Source organism: Numenius arquata, chromosome 8 (assembly GCF_964106895.1).
Source record: "Numenius arquata chromosome 8, bNumArq3.hap1.1, whole genome shotgun sequence".
Classification (NCBI taxonomy): Eukaryota; Metazoa; Chordata; class Aves; order Charadriiformes; family Scolopacidae; genus Numenius; species Numenius arquata.
The window spans coordinates 17,323,495-17,348,886 of NC_133583.1; the positions used below are offsets into that span (position 1 = coordinate 17,323,495).

The 25,392-nt window shown below is 42.1% G+C and overlaps 1 protein-coding gene across 1 annotated transcript in view; it reads left to right on the forward strand.

Moving 5' to 3' along the window:
* Positions 1-25,392, forward strand: part of STAB1 (stabilin 1) — a 59,225-nt gene that overhangs the window by 888 nt on the left and 32,945 nt on the right. Inside the window, 18 exon segments of the mRNA XM_074151952.1 lie at positions 290-442; positions 5,805-5,941; positions 7,437-7,552; positions 8,752-8,837; positions 9,902-9,971; positions 10,865-10,960; positions 11,414-11,530; positions 12,280-12,476; positions 12,689-12,822; positions 14,367-14,494; positions 15,849-15,940; positions 17,527-17,649; positions 19,201-19,347; positions 21,282-21,344; positions 22,518-22,631; positions 23,027-23,080; positions 24,511-24,591; positions 24,892-25,050. Coding sequence (XP_074008053.1) covers positions 290-442; positions 5,805-5,941; positions 7,437-7,552; positions 8,752-8,837; positions 9,902-9,971; positions 10,865-10,960; positions 11,414-11,530; positions 12,280-12,476; positions 12,689-12,822; positions 14,367-14,494; positions 15,849-15,940; positions 17,527-17,649; positions 19,201-19,347; positions 21,282-21,344; positions 22,518-22,631; positions 23,027-23,080; positions 24,511-24,591; positions 24,892-25,050 — 2,067 coding nt within the window.

Here is a 25,392-nt window from a genome sequence, read left to right on the forward strand (position 1 = left end):
TTTTCATTCCAATTAGCTGAAAACTAAGGATTTCCTTCCTTCTGTTTTGAACTGATATGTAAGAGGAAATCCGTAGATGTTCCTGTTTTGAGTAAACCTTTTACTAAGGAGTTCTGTTTGTGCATTTAAAAAAGAATAGAAAGAAAGAAAAACGTGGTATTGATTCAGACTAGTTCTAGAAGTAGCAGATCCACTTCTGAAGGCTTTGCAGCCAAAGAACAGAGTGCAAAAATGTTCTCTCCCTGTTTACTTTTAACCTCTGGTTTGTCTTGGATCTGATTCTTAGTAGGCGGTCTTATCTTACAGAAATTGCAGCCTCTATCACCACCCCTTTTGTGGAAAGGGTCCTGCCTGTAAAAGCATGAAAATGCATCCTCCTGGGTTGCTGTTTTTCTTCTTAGCAGCATGTTTCACTCCCACAGCTGACTGCCAGAGTCAGAAGGTAAGTCTGTGAGTCTTTGTTTAAATGTTCATTGAACAAGTTTTCATATTTGGACAGTTGCATGTTATGAAGTAGTCCTCCCCAAAACTCCTTTTTTCACTAGCATTGTTAGGTGCAGAATAACATCCATAATTAAACTTTAGTACTATAAGTTATCTTCTCTGCTTAGGTGTGGATATGTGTGTAGTCTAAACTGAGGAACTAAAAATAAGGTTGAAGGGAGCTGCTTGAGTTTTATCAGATTAAATTTATATTGATGTTCAGCACTGAGCATGATAGTAGCAATGTGAAAGGAATATACTCAGCATCTCTGTCTTCTGCTGTATTCAGTACGTGTGATGGGAGCTTAGCATCTGGCAGGACAGGTCCGTAAGTTTCCCAGAAGAATTTTATAAAAAGTTTTTTTAAATCTCTTCAAATTGTTGCTTTGCAACGGGGTAAATACCTTCAGTTCCTCAGTGAGGAGTGTGGAATACTTTCCATTTTGTTTCAGTTTTGTTGATTTTTTTTATTTATTTTTTTTTATTCCTTTATCTTCATCCTTGTGTTTAGCAGCAGCATCTAGAAGGATGTATGATGCCTTTGTAGATCTGATCTAGGCTCCATGGTGAGGCATCCCATTTTCTATAGGCTAGATTTCACACTAATTCATACTACTTTGTCTTCTGCCATTGCCCTTCTTGTGTCCTGCTGTTGGAGGAATAAACTAGCCTACAAAATCAGAAGTTGTGTGGGACATTTGGAAATCTTATCCCCCTTTCCCTGGGGACCCAGACTATGGAAGGGTTGTCTTGTCTTGAATGACAGACCTGTGCTAAGAAAGGTGCCTGTGATTCTGAAAGACTTAATTTAGAAAAAGCCAGAGTACTGAAAAGGTGCTTCAGTGTCAGAACTCTGGATGGAAGCTTTTGTAGAGACCCTTTCATAAAAGCACCGTAAATGCCAAATAAGCATACAAATAAGGTAAGAACCTCATGAACATTTGGGCTTGTAGGTTAATTAAGGAGACTTGTGCCCAAACATGGTTTGAAGTGTCTCTGCTGGTGTTTGTTGTTTGTCTGGAGGCATGGATTCCAGGCATATGGGTCGCAGTATAGTAGTGCATTCAGAGGCATGGGTTCACATCTTCAGCTGGTGTAAGTGCAAATGTTGGTCTCTTGACTTTGAGACACTGTGTTGATTTCTGTAATCACTGAGGTGTTTGCCTTGGTGCGAAACAGTTAAAATACCAGGTAATGAGGACCCACTCACAGAGAAGTGAAATGTTTTGAATCACCTCTGGAGCAGTTTGTTTAATCCAGGTAAAATAGAGAAAAGAAAAAAAGAGAAGAAACATTTAAAAGGATATAATGGGAGGTAGGAGGAAGAAAGGGTCTAAGGAAATATTCTCCAACAGTTTGGGACAGCCATTGGATTTGACTGCAATAGAAGTGCTGTGATTCCACAAGAGGCCTCCATTGGCTTGCAGGAGCCTTGCAGGGACCATCAAGAGAGAAAAGAGAGATTTTTTTGCTAGCTTTTTTTCAGTGATGTTACCTCCCGGCTCTGATTTGACGGCTCAAACATGACAGCAAATATTTTAGCCTGATTTGGTTTTTGTATACCTCTTGGTATGGTCTAGGGAAGCTGCAGCAGATTTGAGCCATGAAAGTTTTTCTGCTGGGAGAAGGCCAGCCCCAGGCTGTGCTGGAGGAGGAATGGGAGGCAAGTGGGAAGTGAAGGGAGTGCTCTCTGCATCCCTGTGCCTCCAGTGCTCTGCAGCTGAGATGGCGGGAAACACCCAGGGCAACGGTACATCTTGTGTTATATGATCTTTGAGCTTAATTGTTCATTCTCATGCTGAGAAGTGTCTTCCTTGGACCAATGCTAAGGGTTTGTGCGTCCAGGAGCCACTGGTCTGTTCAGCTAAAGTGTTATTGAGAACTTCTTGGGGAGGTGCATGGCTATAATGACTCCATCATGTGTCTACAGCTCTGTTTTGTAAAGGGCAAATGCACTGGAAACCTGGTGATTCATAGATAATGACTGTTTCCAGAACTGGCTCCCAGGATTGTTGGAGCTGAACACTGACGTCCAAATGTGTTTTTCTTTCTTCCTTGAGGTTTTGCTGTGCAGAAGGATTTGTGTTATGGTTTGAGAGGAAAAGATAAAGGGTGAAAACGAGAGGAATGAAACTAGCCCTTAAAAAAAAAAACTTCCCAGCTTATTCTCTTGAGGTGGAATAAGAGAAACATGAGCACTTGAGAAGTCAGGGACATCTGTGTCTGAGAGCAAGGAGGAAAGGAAACACCTCAGCATCCAGAAGCTCAGATATGTCTCAGCTGAGCACAGAGGGCAGTGGCTGTTCATGCACATGAATGTGTTTGAGTGCAAGGAGAGAGCATAGTCCGGCCCTGGCAAGACATGGCTCAGTGTGGACAGAGGCACCCTGGCTCTTAATTTCTTTCAGGTACAGCTAGATGTCTTCTGCTTTAAAAGCCTCCTTTAATTTTGGAGCTGTTTGAGAGCTGCTTTCCTGCAGCTTTGTACCCAAAGTGTGGTACAGTCCAAGCTCACAACATCATCTGATCAGAATGGTGACTGTTTTTACCCCCTTTCCTTGGCATAGCCACTGCCCACCTCACTGACTCTCAGCCCACGGGGCAGCGTTGCTGCGTCATAGGGACAGACATTGCCTCTCGCTGCTTCCTCTCCACCTTCTTCAAACTTAGAAACTGCAGTCACTCATGAGCCCAAGGGAGCAGTACATCATTGTTTCCAGGAGCCACCTCTGACTCAAACTCCTGTCTACCTTTCATCCCCTCCAAAATTTGGGTATCCAGACTGTTTCCTTTATGGGCCTTGATTCCCTTTTCTGCTTTCCTAAGAAGCAAAACACTCTAGAAAATGACTACTTCATCAGTTCTGTCACTCAAATAAGAAGGGATTTTATTTTTTTTTATTATTTCCACACAGCTATTTTCTTCCTCTTTCCTTCTGCCTGTTGCTGACACAAGCATATTTCCTTATAAAAAGGGGAAGATCTTATTGGAAAGCTGCCTAAAACTCATGAAGTGTTCCAGGAAGGTAGGGTAGGGGGGATTCCACAATAACTGTCTTGTCTTGGAAGCCTGCAAGTAATTAAGATGCCAACAGGGAGGAGTGACAGCCCTTCTCCTCTCCCAGCATCCATCTCCATTTAGAAATGGAGCCACATTGATGAAGAGAATGAAAATGGAATAATATGTGAATAATGGCATCTTCCTCCACCACCATGGTAGAGAACACATTTAATGGCCCAACTGTGTCTGACAGCCAGCTCCTGATGCCTGGAAGTACAGATGAAATAGAATATTGGAAAGTTTTATTAGTGTTCTGTGCTCTACTGTTTGTGTGGTCTTTTTCATACAAATAGAGTAGCTCAGACACCTGATAAAGGTTTGTGGGGTAATTCTGACAACATTAAAATCATATTTCATGGGAAGCTGTCCACCGCTGTGTTTCTTCCTTGGGCATCTTCCAATTCCTCTTTCTGAGGCACTGTCTCAGTGAAGGTTAAAGGTGGGATTTGATGGGACTGGAAAGGCAGGAGATGTACTGTCCATCAGAACCTAGTGCCTGCCTTCAACTGGCTCCTTTCAAAAGCCTATTTTTAATCTGGAGTCCTAATTTTTACTTGAATCAGCTGGTTTTGACCTGTTTATAATGCAAGGAAGAGAGTCCTTAACATAACAGGTTCCTTGGGGATTCTGCCACCAAAGGAAATGGAGGTTACTGTACAGTAAGGAAAGCCTCAGATGCTCAACTAAAAATCAATATCTATGTGACAGGCCACCACAGACAAAGGAATCACTTTCTTCATTGGGCAGCATTCTTGCATGGATGGCTGCAGAAGATGGATCCATGAAGATAAGAAAAAACTCAACAACTCCAGGCAGAGGGAATGTGGGTGTGAGTCAGGAAACTGTTCCAGGGAGATGTCCCTGTGGACCTGGGACTTGAGGGTTATCTCTCAGGAGGTTTTCTTGACAGAGTCTGCTGGCTATCATCTGGGAGGGCCTTCCTGAGCTGTTGATAACTGATGGGAAGCCATGGGCTTCCTCCCTTGCCTTAAGGCAAATGTGTGCATTTGGGCTTAAGTTCAGAGGAAGCAAAACTGCAATTGCTGATGGGAATCAGAAGCAGAGAGTTCTGGGCACAGGAGAGCTGCTGCATTAACAGCATTGTTCAGGATTGGCTTAAAAAATCCCAGTTCAAGGCCTCCTCCCAAAATTTGATCTAATGTTTTTATTTTTAGAAAATACAGTGCCTGTAGAGGCACAGTTAAGGTGAGCTGTGTGGTTGTAGTTTTTTTTTCCAGTTGGTGACCTTTTGGGGTGAACTCAGCTTGTGCCTCCCAGCTTTTCTCTGCCATTGTCAGTGGCAAACATTGTCTCTCTTTAAAGTAATCAATGATGTTTCCATGCAGTGGCTTGACTCTGAAAGTTTAGGAATACAAGGAAACCCTTTTGGGGTAAAATCATGGGCTTTAATGACAAGCTGACATATGATGATGATGATTTGCTCTGAGGATGTGTATTTTTCAGTGGCTCTGGCTGTGTTCACTAGGAGAAGCAGAGTTAGTGTGGGTACAGGGGTACAGAAGAGCTCTGCGAGGAACCGCTAAATTAATCTGGTTGGGTGGAAGGACTCATGCTCAATTTGTCATCAGCCATGTGGATTAACCAATCCTGACTCCTGATCTTGCCAGTGTTTATGGGGTCCTTCTCACCTAGAGTCACCTTTCCTTTCAATCCACCCCCCTGCCCTTCTCAAAGACAATTGCTGTGAGAAATATTTGTGTGAGCAGCTCCTGGGCTCTGTGAAATAGACTGAACTAATGTATTCAGTTCTTCAGACCCATGAAACAACAATGAACCCACCAGTGAACTGGATCTTATCAATGGCATGGAAAACAAAAATGCTGTGTCGCACTTTAATTCAGTGTCTTCTGGCAAAGGTTATTAATTTGGGGTTTGTCCTCACATACCACTACCAAATGTTTGCAAAAGATCAGCTTAAATTAACAGTGCACACTTATGATTATTTTAGAAATGGTTAGAATTTTTGCTGCGAGGCGTAGGGGGAAGATAAGATAGCTGTGATCTGCCCTATTGCCTTCTAGCTGAGATCCAAGCAGAGCAGCACGCAGCAGCAGGGCGTGATGCCTTAGCCCATATGAGTGTGTGGTATAACCTCCCAGCAGTTGCGCTGGTCACTGCCCTCCCCAGTGGTATTTGAAGAATGGTGCAATGTTAATAAAGATATTAAAGGTTGGCAAGATGAGTGGCTAGGGTAACAATTTAATTTTGGGCTTATTTCCACTTTGTTTTTCCTTTTTAAGTTAAAATCCATGCGATGCAATATCAAGACGATGTTTACCTTGAATACAGCGTGTATTGCTTGTGCTGTAGCGCCTAAAACGTTGTGTCCAAGAGGCTGGTTAAAGACCACCCAAGGATTAGGAGTGAGGGACTGCAGGTAAGGCCTATTTCCTAACTGTGTTAAGGTTTTGGTGCAGCCTTGCTATGCAAGGACTAGTGTCTGTGCCTCCAGGAGAGCACACGTGTGTTTCCTGAGCTCTAAAGATCTGAGGATTTTTGTTTTCAGATGCATAAAAATGGATTTATGGCCCCTATTATTGTTCCTTTTGTCTCCGTGCAAACCCAATGGACTTTTTTCTGGGCATAAGGTTCTATATACACAGAACAAACTACATGATAATTACTTCTAACTTGCCCTAAACAGCCTGAGTTTGCTAATCCTGCTGTAGCAACTTCACAGAGGTTTGTCTAGCATAGAAACCTGTTTCAGACACAGAATCCCATAGTGGATTATTAAGAAAACAATATAAATGATAATTCCCCTTCTGTATCCTCCCAGCTTCCAGCAATAATCCTCTGAACTTTTTACCTTCCTACTTTGCTTTATGACAATTGCTTGTTCATGTGTTCTTGCTCTTATTCTGTTGAGCTTGGCTCTAGTAGGAAAAGGGTGAAGCAAAACTGAATTTACCAGGAAGCTTTTAAAAAATGAAAAACTATAGATTATTGTTTGCATATCTATTCAGTAATGAATGTTAACAGTTAATATGTAGCTTCATTGTCTACTGTTTTCTGTGATCGCTATTCTGTCGAAATACTTTAAAAATAGCTGTAGCAGTTTTGCAGTTTATAGCAGTTTTTGCACAGACGCACATAGCAGTCAGATTGAAGCCAAAGCGGCAGTGCTATTGAGACAATTTCCAAGTTCCTTTTGGGAAGGATGTTGTGCCAAAAATAAAACGAAGTGTAAGAATAATGTGAGTGTATGCAGCTTTTCTGAGTGTTATCTGCTCTTATGGTGGTTATTGGACAGACCCAAGAATGGTTCTGTACTGCATACGTGCGGAACAAGAGACGCTGTCATCAAGGGCTTACCCTGTGTGTAGAGGTGGTGGATGAAGGGTTGAAAAGAAGATGCTTCTTTTGAGGATTTAAGGGATTTGTCCAATATTGCCTAGAGAATCTGTGAATAACACAGCTATTAAATGCAAATTTCCAGCATCCCAATCTGGAATCTTTAGTGCAAGACAGAAAGGGACAAGTCCTGCAAGGAGACTTTGTTCTTTCAAGGTTATTTTAGGTGTGAAGTCGAATGTAGAGTTCCTCTGGAAATCCTAACTCTGTTTCTATGCTCTCTAACCCTCCAACATCCAAGGTTTCTGTCCTGTTGCCCTCAGACTGCCTGAGGTCCTGTCTCATATCCAGTCTCTGGCACATTTCTTGTAACCAATCTTTGAGGCTCAAATCAATGGGCATCCTTAGAGAAGCCATAAGGCCAGTGCAAACTCTTGTGTGCACGTATGGCGAAGGAAATGAGTGCCCTTCCTTCCATTCAGGGTTCAATGCACTGCAGTGTGATTGCTTAGAAACCCTGCAGCAGGCGTGTGGTATGTTTGTGCTGTAATCATGAATCTCGGATTATTCTTTTTAAGATATACTGTCAACTTAGGAGAGAATACCATTTCCCAGCCAGGGTGCTATCACATATGTAGGAAAGAAATTGAGGAGAAAAAGTGCTGTCCAGGATTCTGGGGTACAGAGTGCCACGGTAAGTGTTTCGTCTTTTTCATCTCTAGCTGTTGAATAAGTCAAACCAGTTTTAATAGGAGGCATTAAATATGCATTGAGGTGATTAATTTTCATTATTCCTCAAACACTCACAAGGTCTCCATTATCTCTCTGGAAGGCTCAGAATATAATGGGGAAGGAATCTCTGCTTCAGATGAGTTGAATCCTCTTACATTTAACACATAACATAACCTCCTTTGGAGGAACTTCCTTTTGTCTCTTCTTTAAAAATAAGCTTTTGGAAAGGGTTGTTTTTGTTCCTCTTTAAGAAAGTTTCCAAAGGAAGAGGAAGATATTTCTTTCTGATGTCCCTCTGGTCTGCAGTGCATGTGCCTCGTGTGCTCCTGTATAGTCTGGAGTTAGTCAGGCATTCAGCCACAGAGAATACTTAGCAATTCCAATCCAAGGTGAAAATAATGCTCCCAAAACTCCCACTCAGGTTTATGCCAGCTAATGAGAATTTGTTTTGCCTTGTCTCAAAATTCCAAAAACAAGACTTACTAAGCTAAACACTTCTCGTATCATTGACTGATTGCTGGAATATGGAAAGACACGCTCCAGTCCTGCAGAAAATAGGAGGTCATTTGAGAGCATGAGCCTGTTCTCACAGAGAAGAGGTTTGAATAAGCAATTGGCTTCATCAGAAGAATCATTTATCTAAAACTTTCAGAAATAGTCCCCAGAATTTGGAGGTACCCCACTCCAAAGATGTGTGGACCATGTTTGTCTGAGCACATTCCCAGCTTTTCATGAAGTCAGGGAAAGCTGAAAATGCTCGGCATCTTTGCAAAGCAGGCTCCCACGTCAGGAGTTTCAGAACTGCCCTCAGATGTTTGATACCGCCTCTCACTGATGCTAGCAGCAGTGGCTCAACCTCAAAACATGTTTCAGTGCCTGTGCTGAAATTTAGTTAGTTATGGCCAATTGGGAGGTTTCCTTAGACTTTTAATAAAAGGCTTTTCTTAGCTAGCAGTCAAATTGCTTCTTGATGCCACTCCTGGCCATACTCACCAGCTCTGGGCCAGCATTAGGTGTATTGGGTCAGCAGACAGGGACTTCGCTGGTGAAGAAGCCATTGCTTTTCCAAAACTGGAATGCCTGGGGGAAGAGGAGATGGAAAGAGGAATGCAGTGCTAGTTGTTCGATCTAACCCTGTCTGGCCTGTCTCTTGCCTGCTAGAGTGTCCGGGTGGCTCTCAAAATCCCTGCAATGGCCATGGGACATGCTTGGATGGTTTACATCAAAATGGGACCTGCATCTGCAAGGTCAGTGCTTGATTTATTCTGAGGGTCATTGGTTTTGCCAGAGGGAGTTGTATAGTGTCTGGGCAGACATTGGATGAAGGCTGACCTTCTGCCTGGAGGGTCATTTGCAGCTTATTTCATTCCAGCATCAGCGTCTGTGGTTTTCCTGGAGGATTGGTGTGTTTGGCAATAGAACTAAGAGAGTGTTAGTGAGGGTATGGAGCTGTGAAGGATCTCTAGGGTGAAATGGAGAAAGAATTGCATGGATTTAACTCTCTGATCTGTTGAAATAATCAGTGTCTGTCTGTGGCTGCAAGAAGCCCTGAGATACTTGGCTCTAAATGAGCTGCGCCTTTTCCAGACTTGGACAATATACTTCCCAAATTGGTTCTGTACCTTGGCAGGCAGATCCTCCCTCTCTCAGGAAAAGCAAGAGAAATCAAAAAGAGAATTTAGGGCAGATGTTTATTTTTTTCTTTATAGCTCCAGACTTAGTACAACAGAAGCATAAACAGTTCCTGTGCATTTGAATCGTATAGAACAGTGTTTCTAAAATTTTTAGCTTAATGGATCAGTGTCAGACTTGAAACTTTCTCTTGTGAAATGTATGTTTTTACAGCATCTTTAATTAATAACATTTTGAAGGGATAAGCCAAAATCCTACATTTTGGGCACTTCTTTGAGAAAGTTACTTTTGGACTTAACTCAAAAACACCTTATATCAATTAAAAGATAGGATAAAGTTTCCCAGAACCTGTGAAATCAATGTCAAAAGTACCATTGGCATTAGTGAATTCCAAATTCCTTTTTCAGAGAGATCTCAGAAGCCAGCTGGCACATTCCTGTCTGTGATCAGGACGTTGTTTCCTCAATGCCCACCGGGGTTTTGTTGGTGTTTTGAATGCCCTCTGTGGGTTGGCTTACTCTGCAATCTTCTCTGCCGTGGGGGCTGGTTGATACTACTAGACCACTGAACAGATCAGTTTTCTTCACTGTATTGCTTCAGTTGTTTGAACTATAACAATGTGTGAAACAGTGCAATGATACAGAAAAATAACATCTTGGACGTTTTGGGGCTCTTCTAGGAGCAATACAGTGGTTTTGCCTGCCAGGATTGTCGAGATGAAAATCGTTTTGGCCCAGATTGTCAGTCAGGTAAGGATGAGTAATTCAGGTGAAACCTCCACAAAAATACCTGAGAGCAAGGAAAGAGGAGGTGGAAAGCTGGGTGAAGAAGGGTGCTGGAGGGGAGGAAGGAATGCCAGCTGGCAATGTTTAATAGCAGGTGTCTTGGCATTTTGTTGTTGTGCCCTTTTCCACTGTCCCATTAGACAAATGATTCTCAGTCTTTCACTCAAATAATTTTTCCTATTGTAAATCTCTCTTCCCCTTTACCAGGGCTATCCCAGTTTCCCCTCTCTTTTTAGCCAGTCTGTTACCTACATCCCTGAAGTGACCCATATTCACTTCCCAGCTGTTTTCCAGGCTCCTATAACTGCCCCACTTGTCTCCCAGCTTCTTCCTTGTTGCCCTCCTTACAAAATTAATACAGACAGTTCTGCTTCTCCTGTATGGCATTTTTGGAAGCAATTTATGACCAGTGCAGCCTGGCTGTTAAAGCACCCCTTTTTGTCCAGCTCCTGGTTCCCTTATATCCACAGAGCTGAGACCTTGGTGGTTGTGCCCACACAATGACACCAATGGTGGGATCACAAATGTGGTAGGCTCTTATAACACTGCCTCCTTCCACATTGGCTGCAGGAGACTTAGAGGAGTGGGAAGTCAAAACACGTGCCTGAAAAGCTGGTCTAGATCTTGTATTCAAGGCTGCTTTTACAGGGCTTGCTTTGTCTTTGAGCCCAGGACATGCAGTTTGCCCTCTGTAAGCTCTGACTGGCACGGCCTTATTTGTAAATGAGCTACATTTGCTGTGGATTATTGGTGGGAATTTAGGGTGCTAAGTCCCAGGGCAGTTAGCCAATGTATGCCTGGAGCCCTCTGCACTGCCTGGTAGCTAAAGGTCAGTTTTGTCTGGATTTTCCTTGCAGTATGTGACTGTGTGCACGGGGAATGCAACAGTGGTGTCACTGGGAATGGAAGCTGCACGTGCTATGGAGGCTACACTGGCCCCAGGTGTGACCAAGGTAAATACAATGGTAGCTGCAGAAGGGCTGTTAGAGCTAAACTATGATATGGGCTTGGATGCTTGTGTTCCAAAAGGAGCTGGAGGGCAATGAATAGCTTGGGAATGTAGAGGGAAGGTGATCTGAGCGCTGGAGATCTAGACAGAGGGGAAAGCTGGGGTCTGCTCCCCGCTCCGTGACAGTGGCTGAGATGTACCATCTCCTTGTGCCTATGTTCTTTCTCTGGAAACCACATAGATCCTTTCTTCTCTCTAAGCTGTACGGGACCTGACTACTTAGGCTGCCAGTGATTTAAGGCTGTCCACACTGCTTGTATCCCCTGGCTTTTGTGCCAGCCTGGGGCCTCTGGAAACCATATTTACCCTCATTTCCAGATATTTTGTAAGGTAAGTTGTATCTTCCAGCAGTGCCCTGCATGCTCAAAGGGAAACTCTCTTTGCTGTGTGATTCCAGAGCTTCCCCTTTGCAAAGGCATGACATGCGAGGCCAGCAGTGAATGTGTGGTAAGGGATGGGACAGCAATGTGTGACTGCAAGCTGGGCTACAGAAAAAGTGGGAGCACTTGCCAAGGTGAGAAACTTCTCTGTGACCCTAAATGGCCCCCTGTTTGGAAAAATCTCATTGCACTAGTATCTCCAGCTGAATTTGATCACTGTGAATACAATGCCTACTTCACTGCAGAGGCTCAAGAACCTGGTTTTTAGGAATGTCTTTAAGATTAAGGACTAAGTTTTTGGTTCTTCTCTCTTTTTTGGTCCTGAAAGCAAGAAATGAAGTAGAGTTGCAGGTTCCATCCAGCACTCACTTATAAGTATGTATTGAATAATATATTGGTGATATTGATGAGTCTCTACCAGTTTAAATAATAAGGCTCGTAATTGGAGGATTTCATCACTGATTTCAAATTTAAGTTTGTGAATTGTTTTTGTTAAAAGAAAGTCAATAAGATGCATGTGATTAGCTAGCTATGGATAGCTTTATTTTCACTGGCTTTTTGCAGTTTTTGCTGACCAAACTGCAGTTTCATATATCCTCAGATGTGATGGAAATTTAGAAGTAAATCCAAGCATCCTCTGTGTCTCACACTTCTGTTACTGAAGTAACATGAAGAATGTGTCATCCAAATTCCTCAGATTAAAAAACCCAAAACATCTGCTGTCTGAAATTATTTTATTTTTCTGGGAAATTTTAAAAGTTTAATAGTATAAATTCCTTATACTCAATTCTTTCCAGGCCTTTTGCATGTCACTATGCTGTAGTAAATGCTATTTTGAAAACAGAAATTTGGTTACTCTCACCTCTCATCTCTTTAATTGAAGCTCAGGATCCTTGTGCTGCTTCTCCATGCTCACCCTTCGCTGTGTGTAAGGTTCTTGGACCACAAAAGTATCAATGTACCTGCAAAGAAGGATTTCAAGGAGATGGAAAGATTTGCCAGCCCATAAACCCTTGTGTTGACAACAATGGAGGCTGCCCAGAAAACTCTACAATTTGTGTTTACAGACGTCCAGGAGAGGTAAGGGCAATGACAACACATCAGCAACCTGTAAGGGTCTGAAAAACGGCCAGGTGAGAAATTCTTCAAGTGACTTCATCATTGTGTTAGTCAAATCTGCTCTCCTCACCTTACATTTCGCAAAGGGAAACCAGACAGCTCTTTTGTAGGGTGACTTATTGAGTAAAAGATGATGAATGCAGCTTTATAATCAGCATGTTGCCTTCCCTTAGGTATCTTGTGTTTGCAAACCTGGGATGAGCAGGAGAACTTCTTCGTCTGAGTGTTCTGCATTTCCCAGTGATTGTCGGCGGTATTTTTGTGACGTGACTTCCACGTGTGAAATTAATTCCCAGGGGAATCCTACGTAAGCCAGTTTAAAGATTGCTATTAAAGAAGTTTATTCTGCAGCTAGAACAGAAACTGAGTTTGGATGAGCTGAATTTTGAAGAAACTGAGAGCTAACTGAGGAGAATGGGCCAGAGTCACCTTTTGAGAAGATCCTGTTTGTAAGAAGCCCATTGAAAGTAAAGAGTTTTACATCAGTCATTGTAAATTTTGACATGTGGGTCACAAGATGCTTTAAATCTGGGGCAAGAGTCTTCTGTGATGTGAAATGGAGATGTAGCTCCCCTAAGTTGGTGGTAGTAATAGCATATTATCAGTTAATAATCAATCATTAAAAGGGAGATGTGTGACTCTTGTTTGCTCACATTTGCCCACATTTGACTCTGAGGGCTAAGTCTTTGGCTCTCCTCCCACTCAGGCCTGTAAGCAAGAAATGAATTAGAGTTGCAGGTTGACAGGGAAGGGAGAAGTTGAGGGAAGAAACACCAGACCTCATTTAGTCCTCTGGAGCAAAACACCTAGAAGTTGATACCCATTAGATGGACAATATTGCCAGATCAAGGATCATTTTTGCATAATGGCCTCCCAACACCAGAGAAAGCTTCACTGAAGATTTTGTGTGTTACCAAAAGAAGGTGGAGCTTCTCTGAGAGACTGAAGAGGGAAGGAGCAGTCCCATCTCCTTGACCCTTCCTTCTCCAGTGCTGGCAAAACTGTTAGTATCCACCTGCTCAATTGTGTGCTCCAGGCCAGAGCTGAAACATGGTGGCTTCCCTTTCTGAAGATATGCTAGCAAAGTGCAGGACACGGTGTTCAGCACAGTCCCTGCCTTCGTCTATCTGTTTCCAAGCAGCTGGCACTCAGCCCTCTGAGGCTGGAGTAATGTCAAATTCCTCCCCTGTGTCACATGTGTTTGCATCTCTGAAACAGAAAGAGCAGAGCCGATACTTGGACAAAACCCAAACGGGAAAAAACATAGTTATCAGCCAGTGATCTTAAGTAGTCTCTGAGTAATGACTATAAATCCGTGTGAATCAGGACAGAGATTTTCTCATGTAGATAAGCTTTTCTGGGAAAGTCATTACTCTGTCTGGGGCACTCATTAAGTCTAAGATGAACCGTAGCTAGCTGATGTGCTTGAGCTGGCACTTCTCATTGAAGCTGGGGGCTCACATAGGAGCTGTTTGCTAGATTTTCACTTAGCCTGTGATTTTTACACATCGCATCAAATTTTCAGATGCTGTAATGACTGGTACTGACTGAATATCTAATTAGAAAGGTATTAATAAATATATTGTGGCTATCTGAACTGTAGAGCAGACAATCCTTATGTTGGTTGTATCTGAGAAAGCATCTTCACTTTCTTTGGGTAGGTCCAAACTTTCTTGCTCTCCAGAAGTTTGCATCATTTTTCTTGTCACTTAGTTTAGGCAGAAGTTACTAAGCTCATAGCTGGGATTTGTCTTTCAGGTACAAATACTGACATGTTGTTCTACTCACATTTGTTGAACGTGTTGTGAACTGTTTTATAATGGTTTGTTATGTTTCATTCTTGTCTCTCAGCTGTGTGTGTAAAGAAGGGGAGATTGGAGACGGGAGAAGTTGCTATAAAGATGTCTTGAGTGAGATAAATAAGCATAATTCACGAGGACGGTTTGCTAGGAAATTAAACGTCGCCAGTAAAGTGTTTGGTAAATGTGTTTTGATTTTGTTTGTGTCAGAAAGGGCTAAAAGCCTTTCAGCATAATAGGTCTTTTTTGCAGTATATGACCATGGGCTGCAAAATTAAACATATCACATCTCTGAACTCATATTACCAGTTCTGGATTATGAATTGAGGAGACTGTTGCAGAGATCACTGCGGATGAGGTATTAGGTATTTGACAGTCCTGGTGAAGGATGTACTGTATCTGCAGAAGGAGGAAAACATGCTTTGGAGGTGTGATTCAAACCCATTTGTATCAAACCACCGGTGTGCTTCCACCTGCAGTATCTATGTTGAAGGCTCAGCAATCTCTCAGCTGTTGCTGAGTTTTCTAGTGGTGACGCTTGAGGCTGTGTGCCATGGGTCCTCTGCTTAGTAGAACATCTACTAAACCCTTAAGCAACCTCCTTACCAGCACGTACATGAGTGGCTATTATAAAGATTAAAAGGCTTTATTCTATGTACCATGGTACTTTCTGAGTGAGGAATTGCTTTGCAAAGCATAGAAGACTCTTTTAGAACTCATGTACTGTAGGTGTCAGGAGCAAAATCTGCAAAAGTTAATTTTTGCCTCACTGTAATCCAAGGAAAGAATGAGAACCCTTTAGCTCATGTTGAAGCATGTTACATTAGATATCTTCTCCAACTTGTCCTCTGCACAGTCTTCTCTATCTCCACTAACTTGACAGAAGCATAGAGGTAGGGCTCAAAGCTCAGCTTAGCTTTTGTGAATACCCCTCCCTGCTACACATCAGTGTTGCCAACACTCTTTTTCTGCATATGTTTTCCATAATGATTTGTGCTATGGGCAACTGCATGAAGATCTCTGGGTTCCTAACCTCTGTGCAGTAGGACTTCATACCTAATGACCTTTGTTGATGTGGATTTTGTTGATGGGCCATTGACAATTGAGTGAAAAGTGACAACTGTGGGTTCATAGCAGCTTCTCAAGAAGTATTTAGTCTCAGTAAATCCTGATGACACCCAAAAATTAGTTGCTTCAAGGGGAAGACAGAGGACACTTGGGCCAAGAATAAGGTAGTAAGCATGTGGGAACAATATTATTATGAGTATTCTGCAAATTTCAGCAGTGATTCAAAGTGGACCAAAGTCACCACCAATCCTTCAGAAGTTTTGTGGGCAAGTGCTTTAAACTAATAGCAACCAGGCTGGACTGTGATAGCAATACCAAACTCCCTCTGGTTCCTTGTAAACACATACTAGTTACTTGCATTGGGCTGAAAATATGTAGATTGAATTGTGCTGTTATTATCAAGATGAATAATTATTGCTGGAGTTAACTGCCAAGTAACTACTTCATGTTGCCACTCTTTTTACAGCTTCTGGTTGCTCAACATTGCTGACTAAATATGGGCCTTTGACAGTCTTTGTACCGTCCCTTCTTCCGATTTATGATAAAATGGAATTTAATGTAAGTTTTCTTGGTTTTAGCAAATTTTTGCTGTCTTAGGATTCTCTCCTGCCTGAGTTCTGCAGCCTGTAAAAACCGATTGACACATGAGAGAGGAACTTTGGAGGGCAGTATTTACAGAAGCAGTCTCTTGGGAAAACTGTTCATTGTCTGGTTGTGTTGCAATCTTGTAGAGGATGTTAAATCCCTTGTATTATTTTTAAAACCTCTATCTGTCTCTTCAATATCGATAGAATTTGTTTGTTTTTAATGTCAGGAAGTCTAAGTTTTTCTGGCCATTCTTCATTTAAAGCTCAAACATCCTGTGTGTGACTATTCTCAAAACTTTAGGTAGCTTTTCACTACTTGAGGGTGAGGTTTTCAAAAGGGACTGAGATTTGCATCAAAGTATCGGATTTTGGGCCCATGGTCCTAGATGTGGGTATGGTGTCAACTTCTTGAGAAGAGCTCATTTTATTATTGGGGACAGCAAAGATGGCAGGACTGGAGAAAACTGCTGAGGGAGCCAGAATGAGAGTTTGAGAATTCTAGGCTTCAGCAAGTAGGTCCTGCAGGTCATATTATTTTTATTTTTTTTTAATTAAATTGTGGTTTTTTGCAGTAGTTTTTGCACAGTTAAGCCCACAACCAGGCTATCCATCATTAAGATGAGACAGTATATAAGCCATTTTCCTAGTACGGAGCTAAAAATCATCACACACGAGCTACAAATGCATCTCATGCAGTAGGGATTTTAATTGCATGCTAGGCAAGGTGCTTATTGTGTTTCAGGTGGCAGCCAGCTTGCAGGTAACACTGAGATATGAGAAGGTAAATGTCTTAAAAATAGCCCTGACCAATCCCATTTGAACATTACTTTTCCAACTGATTTAGAAATATCATTCCTTTGCTTGATAGTAAAGCTATCTATGCAGCAGCAGTAACTCATATAGAGTCTAGGGAGCAACTCCTAACCTACAAATGCCAGGGACATTAGCTGCCTTGTTGAGCAGAGGTTTCCACTAGCCCAAGTTGGGCCCTGTGCCTAGGTCATCACGGTAACTTCTGGATTCATAGAAAATACATCAGGAAAGGCCCCATAGTTATCTAGTCTACCTGTTCCCACAAATATCAGTTCTACCTATATCATTATTGACAGAGGATTGTCTTAAAAAAAATACCAGTGATGGAAAGCCCAGAAAAGAAAGGAAGAAACTAAATGTAAATTCAGCAGCTGAGACCACCTACATGATCCAACATAAACAAAGATTGTGTATGGGGAGCTTCAGCAAGTTTTATAATCTGGAGCATGCAAGGACAGTTTTTAAATTGTCCAAGTCCAATAGGTTTCTGTCCAGGGGATTCCTCTCAAGTCACTTGCAGGTTAATCAGTCTCCCTGTGCTTGAATGTGTGCATAAACAGAAACAAAAGATTTGCCACAGTCTTAGTCCAGTGAACCAAAATGAAGAGGGAAGCTCCATCTTGTATGCTAAGAATTTCTCTGTGTGTTAGCTGTCAGAAAGGTAATGTCATGACTCTTTCAGTAAATGAGGTTTTTGAAAGAGCATGTAATTTATCTTCTTTATGTAATCTTTATTCCCCAAAGGATACCACTGCTGAGGATTTATGCAGAATGCACATTGTTCCTGGTCTGCATTTAATGGAAGACATGGTAAAAGCCAAGACTGTGTGGACCTTGTCAGGACATCAGCTGACATTCAGTAACCAGGTAAAGATGTCCTGAACTGAAGTCCTGGACCGCTGCTTTCATGTAGGACAGACTGGAGCTTGAGCATAGTTTCCTTGGTGCACTTTCTTAACCAGAAACCCCTTTTTCTCTAATCAGCCTACCTGCTATAAGAACAAGAAGTTCCTTTGTGGAGTCCATAGCAAGGTGATTTAAGACCAGACACCTAAGCAACCACTTCTCCTGTCTTGCAGACAACCAATTAGCCAGAATCTGACTCCTAAGCTTGTGAATGGTCTTTGCTATGTCTGTCTATGTGTTCTGGAGAATTCCCTACACCGTTAGCAGCTACAGTATCCCTGTGGCTGACATGGAAGAGGCAGCAAAGTCTCTCTTCACACTGAATGCTTCTCCTTGAAGATCATGTGCTTGGACACAGCCACATGCTGAATATTTTATCTTGCAGTATCCCTTTTCCCCTTTTTCTATTTTATTTTTCTTAGTCATCCTATCAAAGAGTTTTTCATCATTATATTCTGATATGGAAGGCTTTTTTCCCTTTTCCCTTTTTCAATTGACTCATATTTTCCAGCATCCACTGTTCTCTCTCCATCCTGCACTTTTCCTGCATGCACACTCACAGCTGGCCAAGGGAGAGCAGTATGTTTCCTCTCTGAGGATCCAGCCTTGGCCTTTAGGTCTAGGTCATAGTATGTGCACCCTGCATGCATCAAAAGGACAAAGCGCTATTTGGAGCCAGGGAATCCGAACTGAGCTTGTCAATGCTCCTTTTAAATTTCTTTCCTGTTTGTTTACTGAGGAGTCTTTTGATCTGGGAAGCCTGCCCTCCCCTTCCTTTGTTTCAGCCAGAATCCTCAGTGATGTGAACTGAAGTTCAGGGCAGGGAGGAGCAGTTCAAGAAATGCACGTGGTGAAATGAAAATCATGGGGAAGTTGTGCTTGCCTGAACTCATGTTATGGCTGCAGCACCAATACCCTGATGCTGAGTTTGTAGGTTACCCTTGGAACAGCTCCATACACCAAGCCTCAGTGCATGGTTGAATGCAATATGGAAGGACCAGATATATGTCTTATAATTCAGTGAGCCTGACTGGTTTGGCTTTGTTATGAAGACTCCTTGTTGGCATTATGAGCCAATAAAAATTGCAGTCAAAGCTGTTCCAGGATCGCCTCCAAATTCTCTGCACCATGCCTCTCTCCGTGTACTTGGAAGGCTGATGCAGCAGCTGCTTGACAGTCAGTGCACCTTTTTGTGATCCAGAGCTGGGATCAAGCATAGTTCACGCTCAGACGAACTTAATTCTAGAGCTGACTGTCCCAGATCAGGTCTTCTTTTTGTGATAAGACTTGAAAGTACCCGTCAGGATCAAAATATTATCCAAACTCAAGTCGAGGTGGTATGTTTGTTTTACAGCCAGGCCACTCATTAAATTTACTTTTTTCAGAGTAACGCTGGTGGTGCCTTCACCTTGCTGACCCATATGTGGAGAGCACCAAAAGGAACAATGATTTATAGATCTATTGTGATAACACAGATATACCACAAGGAAATAACCTTTTATTATTATCCAGACGTACATCAAATCGTTTCGATACCAAGACCTGCCAGGGGAACTGTACAATGTTTTGCAATGGAACCTACCAGCATCCAATGGCGTCATGCATATCGTTAACACCCTAAGGAGAAAAACCAGCACTGGCAACCTCAGAAACCCACAGGTACGCAGACTTTTGTATTTCTTCTGTTTTATGGGACAGCAGAATAAACACTTAAAAAAAATATGTTTTCATCATTAAACTTCCAAATCAATGAGGCTTTTTTTAAAGCAAAAAGGCTATTTGTTTTGTTTTCAGCTCCTGTTAGGCAATATTATGTCAGCATGCCATTTAAAGTAGCTGATAGCGCTGCATAAGCCAGATACAGACCTCACAATGATGCTTTTACAGTGCTTGGATGAGTGGGGCTGGTCTTTTTTCAGTGGTGCCCAGTGACAGGACAAGAGGAAATGGGCACAAACTTGAATATACGAAGTTCCACCTAAACAAGGGGAGGAACTTCTTTACTTTGAGGGTGGCAGAGCATTGGAATGGGCTGCCCAGGAAGGTGGTGGAGTCTCCATCTCTGGAGACATTCAAACCCACCTGGACACGTTCCTGTGCAACCTGCTCTGGGTGACCCTGCTCTGGCAGGGGGTTGGACTAGATGATCTCCAGAGGTCCCTTCCAACCCCATGTCATTCTGTGATTCTGTGAGTAAGATCACTACCTTCATAGCAAATGAGGTCTTTTTTTCAGTTGTATCTTACAGGATAAATATTGAAAAAGCGTTTTTCACATAAAAATCAAATGAAGATTTTTCTTTAATCAGTCTGCACTGCATTTTGAATTTATAATCAAAAAGTTCTCTTTGCGTTAACAATATGTAAAATGAGGACAAACAGTCATTATAATTTTGCATTTTGAAGTCATGTCTTGAATTTAAGACACTGGCTAGGGGTTTCCGGTTCAAGTTCTGCTAAGCACTTTTTCCTGTTAGCTGGGAGAAGTTTTTGCTGTAGCTACTACATTGCTATGCCTGTGCATTTTTATATTTTATATTTATATTTTATATATGCAGAAAGCAGGCCCTATTACCTCCTACCTCCTTGCAAAAAAATTACTCATAGAATGACACAAGCTCTTTGATTTGGTAGGACTTTGGTAGTAGTTTGCACTCACTTTATACCATTGTAATTAATGTATAAAACCAGTCGGACTGGGTAATATTATGGTTGTATTTTATGTTTAAAAAGCAGCTGGAATGTTGTGTTGAGTGTTAGTAGCTCCTCAGCTGAAGTGCCCTGAGAATAGTGTATTAATTGTACAAGTTCTGGGTGTTCATATGGATTTGATTGTGCCCATCACTGATGTTTAAGTCTGCTGTCTCTTAAGATGTTCTCAGTCTTATTACCTGCATGACAATGTTTTCCAAAAAAGAGGGGAAACTGGACCTCTGTGTCTGGGTGCTCGGGTACCTGCAAGGAAAGGTTAGCAGCTACTCAGGGATGGCAGAACAGTGCGAGTGCTCCCTGCAGAGCTTGTCTTTCTGCGGACTCCTTCAGACATATCCTTCCCTTGTGATGTTGGTTTTGCAATGAAGACCAGTGATCACATGAGCTATTTTTGGCATCAAATTCCTCTGTACTCATATCCCTTGGAAATCATGTTCCAGGCCTCTGTGTGTTCTGCAGGAAGTACTTTCCGCCAAAAACCCACACAGTTTCCTGCAAATAAAGGTCAGACAAGTCACTTCACAAGTTTTGATACCTGAAGGGACATTCCCCCTGTTACCTTTGTCTTCATAGGCAACGTGGCAAAAAGGAAGGTATTTATTTCCTCTGTGTTTTCAGGAATATACATACATATTGTATTTTCTCAGCATTGGCGCTCATTTGCAGGTGGAAGAGTGAACTCTTGTCCTCAAAGCACAGGGAGGCTTGAGATGACAGAGCAGCTCCACTGCCTACCAGCCCAGAATTGATTTGTTTATCACTGGAAGTAGTGTGTCTCTAGTTTTAATGATAGGAAAACAAGTGTATGGTACCTTGGAAAATCTGGTTTGTTGTGCATGGGAAGGAGTTTGTGCCTAAGTTCCTTTTTGTATCTTCTTGCAGAAAACCATTGGTGAGATCCTTGCTTCAATGGAGATCTTCAGTAGATTTGAAACTATACTGGAGGTAAGCATGTTTGTGTCCGCCCCAGGAAGGTGTGGCATTCATATTTTTAATATGGAACATAGGAGGTTCCACTCAAATATGAGAAGAAACTTCTTTACGGTGAGGGTGACAGAGCACTGGAACAGGCTGCCCAGGGAGGTTGTGGAGTGTCCCCTTCTTTGGAGATTTTCAAGACCCGCCTGGATGCAGTCCTGAGTAACATGCTCTGACATGCTCTGGGCAGTCCTGCTTCGGCAGGGGAGTTGGACTAGATGATCTTTATGGTCCCTTCCAACTCTAGAAATTCAGTGAAATAACATTTAAATACAACTCAGTGGTTTGGCTTACTTTCTGGATGCTTTTTTTTCTGTGTCATTTCTTATTTTGTGTATTTTATATGAGCAAATGTAATGGAAACAATCAGAGTTTTCACACCTATAGGAGATCTGGCACAAGCAGCAAGCATACACACCTCTTTCCCATCAGCTTCCTCACCTCTCCTTCCTCTGTCCCTTAGAGAGTTTGTTCTCCAAAGCACATTTAGTTATGGACCACTGTCAGGGCAAGGAGTGAAGGTTTCATGACAGCCCTTGCCAAGCTAGATTGTAGCTTCCTGGTTTTGGGGTGTAGATCTCTAAATAAAATCAGTCCTCAGGTTATAAACCCTTGAGGCGGCTGCCAAGGGTTCATGTAGTTAGTATTTTCACTAGGTACAGGGTGATTTTTCTTTTACCTCCATCAGAGTAATCTGGATCTGCTCTAGCATTGCTCACAACAATCCTGGCCTGCCCGTTTTCAACTCTGTGGCTGTTAGTTGTTTACAAAATTCACTAAATGCAATTGTGATTATAAACGTGATTCTCTTTTTCTTCTCTTCAGGCAAAAAGATACAGTTTTAGTCTCTGTATATGTACTTGTGTGTTTAAAGCACACAGGGAACATTAGCCCAGTACTCCCTTGTTCATATTAGCTGCGTTCACTCCAGTGGCTTCATTGTCTATGCTATGTTTTTGCAGCATTTATGCCTCTGTTATATTACATACCTGTCCTTGGTGTCCGTTTGCCCCTTGTATATGTTTGCTTTTCAATAGCTCTGCATCTAGCGGGTTGCTTAGAGTTTCCTTTCCCTTCCTGATAGACCACCCTCACTAACTCATGCTAGATCCACGATGAAATCTTTTATTGTTTTTGCAGAACTGCGGCCTGCCTGCAATACTGGATGGACCAGGGCCCTTTACTGTATTTGTACCCAGCAATGATGGTGTGGATAAGTTGAGAGATGGAAGGCTCATTTATCTTTTCACAGAGGTGAGAGCTCATAGTACTTCAAGACATCCTGAGCTGTGTTGCACTAGGCTGTGCTGGAGTGGCTTATGCAATGTATCTGATCGTTGCTGAAAGTTGTTCTTCCTGGAGATGGCTGAACTGTCTCTCTGTTTCTGTAAGGCTTTGGGAGAGCAGTGAATGCTGATGGAACCTGCAATGAGAGATATGGTTAGCTAGATTGTTTAAATCTGATGTTTGGCTTTCTTTCCTCACCCTGGCTTTGGGTAGGGGAAAATGAAGGAACTTATTCGTCAAGTGAATTCACGACTATAGTACATTGGCATTGTCAGTCGTTGGTTAAAAGAAAATGCAGTTGCCTCCTCTTACTCCTGAGTGTTGAAAGGGTATCTGATTTTTATGTTGTCTTCTTTCCTTAGGGCATAAATAAGCTTCAGGAACTTGTGAAACATCATATCTACACTTCAGGAGCGGTAAGGCTGCTCTAATTCCAGATAATTGGGATCCTTTGGGCCAGTATGTTATCAATTGTGTTGTTTGGCATAGAGGTTGGAGTGTCAATGACTTCAGCTGCTACTTCTTGGACTTTTCCTGGAGGAGCAGAGATGTGATTCAGGATCTGATGAGGCAAAATGTTTATCGTGAAAGTGGCTGCCAAAAGGGGGACAGCTTGTGCTCTTTCATTATGGAACTCTGCATTTCCTGGGAGTGATGGTGCTCCTTAGTTGGGTGATCTTTACGATGAAAATATTGTCCAGCAGAGTTTGCTGCAGGCAAATGATCTCTTGTTATCACTTTAATTTGTTAAACTTTCAATTAGGAGTGTACCTTAATTATGAACTCTCCAGCCTACAGTTTCCCTAAAACGCTAATAGCAGCAATACAAAAGTTACAGCGAAGCGAAGAATTGGTCCAAACTCCCTGCTCCTTTTCCTCTCCCTTTGGGCTCCACCAGTGGCTGAAGTTAAAGATGGATCACTGGTGCAAGTGAGCCTGTGATCTGACCCAGTGCTGCCAGTTCTTGCGCCAACATTGCTGTGCTCTATAATGGCACAGTAAATAAAATCAACACAGTGCATCAACAAGACATTTTCCCTTATACAATAAACAAGAGAAATGTTTAAAATTAGACAGAAAACCTGTGGAAGAAGCGAATATTCAAGCATTGTGGTACAATGCCATATCCTTCATTAAGAAATATCAACGTTATTCCTATTCTTTACGGAGGAGCAAATGTCAGTCCTTGTGATTTTCCTAGTTCCAACAGACAAAATGAGCAGCACTTTGACAAAAAAAGAAAACGTAGTTTTGCTTGCAATTGCTTAATAACAACATGGTAACAAGCTGAGCTACTTGTTAATGTCCTGTTGGACACAAAAGTAACAATTGTCTTGGTCCTCAGAACTTCTCAAATCATTAAGTGTCTGTGTAGAGTAGCTGCCTCTTACATTTTTTCTGCCTTTAGAAATAAGCTTATCAATAAAGTCAAAATATGTTCTCTATTATGCTTCTGGCTGAGCTTTCATTGTTTATTGAATATGTCCTGGAAAATCCTCTTATTAGTCTGACCCCTACTATTAGTAAGAGACATTATTAGGGAGACCTGATTTCACCTGTGTTGGAAGGAACACCTTGTGCTCCTTACACAAGGAACGAAAACCAAGGCTGCTGCCACCGGCACCGCTGTGTTTTTGGCATCTCAAACAATTCACACAAAGTTCTGGATTCCCCTCTGACCCATTATTTGCATTTAAGGTATTTCATGAAATGATGAAATGTAAATGTTAAAGTTAAGTCCCCTTTAGAAGGTTTTTTAAGTGGTGGGAGTCATGGAAGGATTCTGAAGCTGTACTGAAATGTCGCTGCTTTTTCATGGTACTATTCCCTTGCGTTTTTGTTTCAGGTGACTGTAGAGAAACTGATAATGATGCCACACATTGTCACTATGGCTAACCAGATACTTACCGTCAGCATCAGTGCAGATGTAAGTATGAATCAAAACCCTTTTGGACCACCCCACCTGTGCTGGGAGAAAGTCTGGATGTGGTTCTGAACAATGTGGTTTCAGCCCATCTCTGCTTCCTCCTCTGGTTAAAAAACTAGACTTAAATGAGATCATTGAACTAGTTTGCTTCTTACCCAACCTGTGACTCCATTAAGAAGCTTGACCATGTGTGTGGTTGCACTTGATATTGTGTACCATCTGTTTCCTGCCTTGGCTTTATGTAGTTGATACAGTCTAATGGGCTAAAATGCAGATAAATTATTTGTGTTTCTGCATCAGGGAAGAATTCTGATGGATGAATCAGGGATCCCCTTAAACATGCGAGACATTGTGGCATCAAATGGTATTATTCATACCTTGGACGGCATCTTCATCCCTCCTTCAATAATTCCCATTTTGCCTCACAGATGCAATGAAGAGCAACATAAAATTGTGACAGTAAGTCAGCTTCTCCCCTTCTCATACTAGTGGTTGCTGTAGACCCCACACTCACCTGGAGGGACAAAAGCAGGCTGTGTAAATTGGGTTTGGGGAATGTGTTCTTTCTGAGAGGTCCTCTGATGTAAACTTAGGCAGTATCAGCACTCTCAGTGTTTATTCTGCTAGCACTTGGCACTGCTTTGCTGGCAATCAGCAAATGTTCCTTGTAGGCTGTTTTTTCCTTGCACCCATCCTACCTTTCAGAAAAACATTTGCCTTCTCATAAAGCCTTATGTGATCTTCTTCAGACCACAGTTGCTAACTCAGCTGACAATGCTTTGTAGCCATGCTGTCAGCATT